A 6,035-nucleotide genomic window follows, 5' to 3' on the forward strand; every position below is an offset into this window, starting at 1 on the left:
AAGCTAACATTCTATAAATATTAATCAGTTGATCAGGACATTATTCATACCAGCAGAAATAATGCGTTAACTGTGCTACTGGCAATTACTGCATTTCTAGAAGATATTTAATGGTACCTCCTTAAGAAGTACTTAGGAAGTAGTCTTTGGTTTTGCTATTCAAATGGCAGAGCAGTAAAAAATTACCTCAAAAGCCATTGGAAGCAACACATGGAAAAATGCAGCAAGATAATCTGAATTTCCCATCCCAACCTGCAAAATGTAAGAAATATAAGTCATATTTTCCTGTTGGAATAATAAGTTTTCTAAGGTTCTTCGAGACTTTAGGGGAAGATAGTATCAAAAGTTAAAGATAAGGGAATTTTATGAGGTCAAGTAAAACAAATTCCATTTAAGTAAACTGCATAAATATCCACCATTTTTCTCATCTCCTGAAACACCTTTTGGTCTGATGCCTAGGCAAGATATTCAATAAAAGAATATGTGCACGTTCCTCTCTCTCTTTTTTTTTTTTTAAAACATTATCTTATTCTCAGCCATATTTCTTAGCAGACATTCCACTGACAGGAAGGAGGTACACTGTGCTAAGACATCTGCCAAGCAAGTGAAGCAGTGCACTTCTCAGAAAAGCGTTATGTAAAGCACGAGATAGAAAGCTATTTGATTTACTTTGTTGTGCTGGAAACATTTACCTTATTCCAAGGCAAATTTATGTTAAAACCTTTTCCTTTCCCCAGACCCACAGCATCATAATCAGATTCTCTGAGTGATGGCCAGAATTCCTGATGCTCATAGCGATGCCAAGAAAAATACAAAACACTGAAAGATACAAGAAATAAATCTAAATTGATGAAAGGGTGCTGAAACTGACTTTATATCCTGAACCTGGTGGCTGTATTGACTGAAAGCATGAAAATAGAATCACCTTTTCCCCTTAATTCTCTTAACGGACTCAGACTGTGAAACTTGGTCCTGTGCCAAAATTAACCTAGGACAACTGCTAAAAATTTATTGTATGAATGCAATCCCTCCACATCAAAGACAAGGCATTTTCAGAAGAGCAGACTTGTTTCTAGAATCTAATTCCGTGGATTTTCAGAAAACAATACAAAGCTCATGTTTTATCCAATTATTACTTGAATACTTGAACTCAGAGATTCCTGAATAGAGAGAATAGAGATACTACCTGAGTACTGTCACAGAGGGATCTTACTACTGGCAAACCAAGGTAGTCGTATTGCTTGTTATTCTTTAGAGTAGAATAAATTTACATATTTCTTTTTGTTATAATTTTCCCTCTATTTGATAACGAGCAAAAATAACAGAGTGACTAAAATCACAAGGAGAATGTTTTGTAAGATTCTAGTTTAGGAAGTGAAGAAATCTTATTCTTTACAGAGGAAAGCAATATTTGACCAGCTAACATAAAAAATAAATAAAATATCCTTCAAACCTTGGATCGTCCTCAAATATATATTGAGTTCCTTGCCCGTGGTGTACATCCCAGTCAACAATTAGGATTCTGCATAGATCAGTAAAAGAAAACATTCAGCAGAAGAACCACAGCAAGTGCAGATGAATAATATTTTTCTGTCCCAAAAGTTACATGACACCCAGAAAGCTCATTCATCTAAAACAGTACAATGTCAAACAGTTATCCAAGTGCCACACTTGCATATGATAAGCTTCTCTCAGGTCAACCATGCACTTACCTCTGTAAACCGTATTTGAGTTTTGCATATTCTGCTGCAATAGCAACATTGTTGAACAAGCAAAACCCATTAGCTGCATTTCTCTGGCTGTGGTGACCTGGTGGTCTAAAACAAAGTTTTATATGGTTACTTACAATGAAGAAAATTTTAGGGAGAAGTAAAGACTTTATCACATATTTTCTTACCTTACTAATGCCATTCCATTGCACACTTTTCCTGACATCACAGCATCCACCAGCTGCAAAGTTGCTCCTACTGCTAGTCTGGCACAGCGGTAAGTGTTCTGAAAAAGAGAATCTCTTAGTCGTCATCAATAGCTCACCAGCTTGTTTTAAACTAGTCACGCATGACATGCTTTTGCCTTGACATAAGTCTGCCCTATTGAGTTTGCATGCAGGTAGTTAAAAGCAGAATTTTACAACACAAATTCCAACATTCTTTCTACGAGGTTTACCTGTGATTATCATATCCTTTATAAGGATGTTCTCTCTGGAGCAGTCAAGAAACATGAGATGGACATACTGAACCGACTAGTGGAATAACATGGCATCTTTGAAAAAAAGGAACGAACCCTTTCAGAAACAAAACATGAAAGACTTCACCTCCATTACCTGGCACAACATTTAGGAGCAACAGTTACCAAAATATGATTTGCAGGTCACTAATGGTCTACAGTGACATTAAGTGACAAAAATAGAGCTAAAATTTGAGTAGTGCTCTATACTAGCATGATGCAATTACAGAATAGATGACAGGACGCTTGACCAATTTAAATTACAGTATTATACTGAACTTGAAACAGATAACAATAATGTCATAAATATACATAAGCTTACTTAAATAGTAAAAAATGTCATGCTAGTTTTCCCCTACTTGGAAGAGTGCCACTAAGATGCAAAGCCACAAATACTTGTAATTCCCAATACAGGAAGCAGTTTAACTTACACACCGGATGAAAGAAAAAAGCATCATAATTTCCAGAGACTCTTTGTAGTTCCGCTTCATTCATTGTCTGTGTGCTTTTTGCCACTTCCAAGTGTTCCAAACTGCAGAGAGAGAGATGAATACAACACTTAACTAAGCAAATAAACCTACAAAGTTTTCTTTTAATGAAAAATGTAATTAAAAATAACAGAATATATGTTAAAAAAGGCTTTCTGTGAGACTTCACAAGTCCAGCAGGTGCTCTGGAACACTAATTGCAGGGTATAGTGGGAAAAAAAAAAAAGTAAGGAGCGCTGTGAAAGCAAAGGTTCTTGGATCTCTTAAGAACATGACATTCTTCTCCCTTTTCCAGTTGCAAGAGCAATTGCTTTCAAAAAAAGGCTTTGTTCACCATGCACAATCTATTTTGCAATCCACACTACATATAGATACCATCCCACCATGAACTAAATTAGGATTCTGGCAGTCAGAGTGTGAATTATAGCACTAAGAATGTGTGTCTAGTGCTCCCTTGTCTATGGAAAACAAGTATTTTAATTAATCTCTTATCAGGTGTGTACTAACTCCCTCTTTTCACTGGTTCAAGAGTGCAGTAAGTACTAAGGCACTAGAATCAATGTTGCCCCAATTCTCTGTCAGTGCTCTCCTACATATGCACAAGCAACATGCATAGTGAGCTGGAAATGGAAGCTGATAGCATCTACTGTCCCATCTGTGCCCTAATCCAGGACACAATGACCACATGCATTCCTGTAGGTGGACAACGCCAAAGCAACCAGAATTTCACAACAAAATGAGACACACTAGCGTTGCCTTGTGGAAATAACATTAATGCCTTCATTTTGAAGCCACTGTTTAAGAGGAATAAAACCACATGAACCCGAATGACTATATAATTACTATATTAACTTCACCACCAGCCTTGTAACTAACTGTGAACACAAACAAAACATTTTTATAGGAATTATGAATTTGTTTCAATTCAGAAGTGCTTTAGAAAGGAAAGAGCTCTATTATGTCTACCTTACCTACGGAAACCAAGACAAGATTTAGTAAAGTCATTTGTCCCCAGTCATCTAGCAGGAACAACTCAACTGGAAATAGTGATCAAATCTCTTTTGTACCCAATCAGCAATGTGTTTACTATGAAAATAAATTATATTGGTACACAGCACTAATTGCATTCTAACAAACAAGTACGTTCTTAGGAAGAATACTGTTCTGGAATCTGAAAATTTAAGCATGACTTGGGGATCAAGCTATGGTCCTAGTCACAGGTGTCAGGGCCTCGAGTGCATCCCTTCCCTCCTGGGGTTTGGCTGCTGGGTTCAGAACCAGCAGAGATAGTACAGCTGGTCACCTTGAAAGACAGTGCTAGAAGGAGCCTCAGTGGAGGCTCCCTCCAAACAGCTCTGCTAAGAAGTCTCAGCAGAGGCTCCTCCTCCTTCCCTTGGCACTTGCTTTTAAGATAAGGCTCTCACCTTTGGCATTGCAGATGTGTTGTGTAGTCATGTCTGCGTCCGGCCATGAACCTTACTAACCTGGACCTGTGAACTGACTGTTTAGCTTGACCTCAGACCTGACATGTCACTATGGCCTTACCAGGCAATCTAAACTCATGGCTGAATCTGGTTACCATCACTGCACCTGTGCTGCTTGTCTCACTCGGGTATTGTGGGATTGTGCCCTTGTCCATGAAGCCACTGCCTCTGGCTGCTTTGTCATCATGCTCTGCTCCCGACTCCCCTTGCCTTTCAGAGAAGACTGCCCTTGACGCTCCCTGATAAGGGCAAATGAGTGCACAAGCAACATGCAGAATCATCCGCAGTTGGTTGTAGAACCATTGCACTGAGGTGACAAATGCCAGAGCAGACTCCATTGCCATGACTTCAGAAAAGGCAGGCTGCTGTTCCTCTTAACTTCCCCTCCTCCAGAATTAGCTGCAAAGTTTTTCCCGTTTGATTCACTCTACCTCAAAGATGCCTGGGAGAAAGAGGAGGTTATTATCTTTCTAAAGAAGTACCCATTTTTCTACACTTTTTAAAGTCTTGTCCCATTTTTTTTTATTAGAATTTTACTTTTAATCATATGTATATATCAGCACTCATTGCTTAAGAACTCACAGAGTGAGAATGGGGATTTAGTGGAATAGCAGATTCATACTTCGGCACCTACACCATACTCAACATTACTTGCCTAACTAAGTGTGACACATTTTCCATTGAAATTACTGGAAGTCATTGAGTTTTGGCCCAGACCTTTCCAAACAGAGCAAAACATGACCTGGGGTATGACATCTGTTATTTCATTGAATTAATCTGAATGGCAATTAAAGTAAGTCTCAGACCTGTGAACCAACAGGATCTCCTCCTCGCTGCCTTCTCTGGCAGGCACATGGACACACCTTTCCACAAGATGGTAACATTTAAGCTGCTCATAGGAGGATGACAGTCTTTCTGGCACTTCAATATCACAAACAGGACTAAAAATAAGCAATAATCATATTACTATAATACCATACCAGCACAGCTAACAAATACACTTCATAATGACTAGCTTTTAACTTGGCATTGTAAGAAGATTCATTACCCTCACAGAGAAACATATGAGAGTAAAAAAAAAATATATCTTTGAATACTTTTTGCTTTGGAACTAAGCCAAAAATTGGTTCTAAAAATATGTAAGCAAAAAATTATATACAGTTCTTAAATAAAAAAACAATAGCATCATTTTTTGTTTCCTCTCACCATGAAAAGTAGCAATGCTTAACCACAGACACAGGAATGCTGAAATGAAAAGCTGTAGATTACAATAAAGGTGAACTGAGAAGTGGGTTTGGGAAAGAAAACAGTGGACTGTTACTTTGAGCACTGCAAAGGCACTGGTCTAGTTTATGTAAATTTAAGCAAGTGGCACATATCAATTTCTCACTGCATTTAATTGACAGGTTTCAGCCAAGTGAGTATATCTCCATATTTTCCAAGATCTTGATAAACAATTTAATTAGCTTAAAATACTTTATTTAGGGGACTACTCAGATATTTAAGGCTAACACTTCTTATTAAGGCCTACCAGGCTAGAGGCCTACAGCTTTTCAAACCCAGCATCAGATCATCATTACAGCATCTGGATACAAACTGGGAATAAAATGCACATTTTTTTTTCCAAAAGGAGACTTTCTATTTACTAGGAAAATGTCAGGGTATCTATAACTAGGTATTTCCTAGTACACTTACAAAAAACACATTTAGTTGGTACTTCTCTCAGAAGTTCTAATAAGAATCTATTAATAAAAAGGATGGCAGTGACTTACTCACTCCAAAGTAGTTTATGAGTCGTCATCTCCTCATCATAAATTAGCGCTGTTCCTGAAGCCAT

The 6,035-nt window shown here is 37.8% G+C and overlaps 1 protein-coding gene across 1 annotated transcript in view; it reads right to left on the reverse strand.

The window, feature by feature from the left end:
- The window catches only part of HDAC10 (histone deacetylase 10), a gene marked incomplete at its 3' end in the record, with an annotated part of 16,863 nt that extends 10,828 nt beyond the window's left edge, over positions 1-6,035 (reverse strand). Inside the window, exons 1-8 of the mRNA XM_009883686.1 lie at positions 5,971-6,035; positions 5,005-5,139; positions 2,662-2,758; positions 1,898-1,995; positions 1,713-1,817; positions 1,454-1,522; positions 693-819; positions 187-252 (exon numbers count right to left, since the gene is read on the reverse strand). Coding sequence (XP_009881988.1) covers positions 187-252; positions 693-819; positions 1,454-1,522; positions 1,713-1,817; positions 1,898-1,995; positions 2,662-2,758; positions 5,005-5,139; positions 5,971-6,035 — 762 coding nt within the window. The remainder of the gene's footprint in view (positions 1-186; positions 253-692; positions 820-1,453; positions 1,523-1,712; positions 1,818-1,897; positions 1,996-2,661; positions 2,759-5,004; positions 5,140-5,970) is intronic.

This window comes from Charadrius vociferus, unplaced genomic scaffold, assembly GCF_000708025.1.
Source record: "Charadrius vociferus isolate BGI_N301 unplaced genomic scaffold, ASM70802v2 scaffold43, whole genome shotgun sequence".
Classification (NCBI taxonomy): Eukaryota; Metazoa; Chordata; class Aves; order Charadriiformes; family Charadriidae; genus Charadrius; species Charadrius vociferus.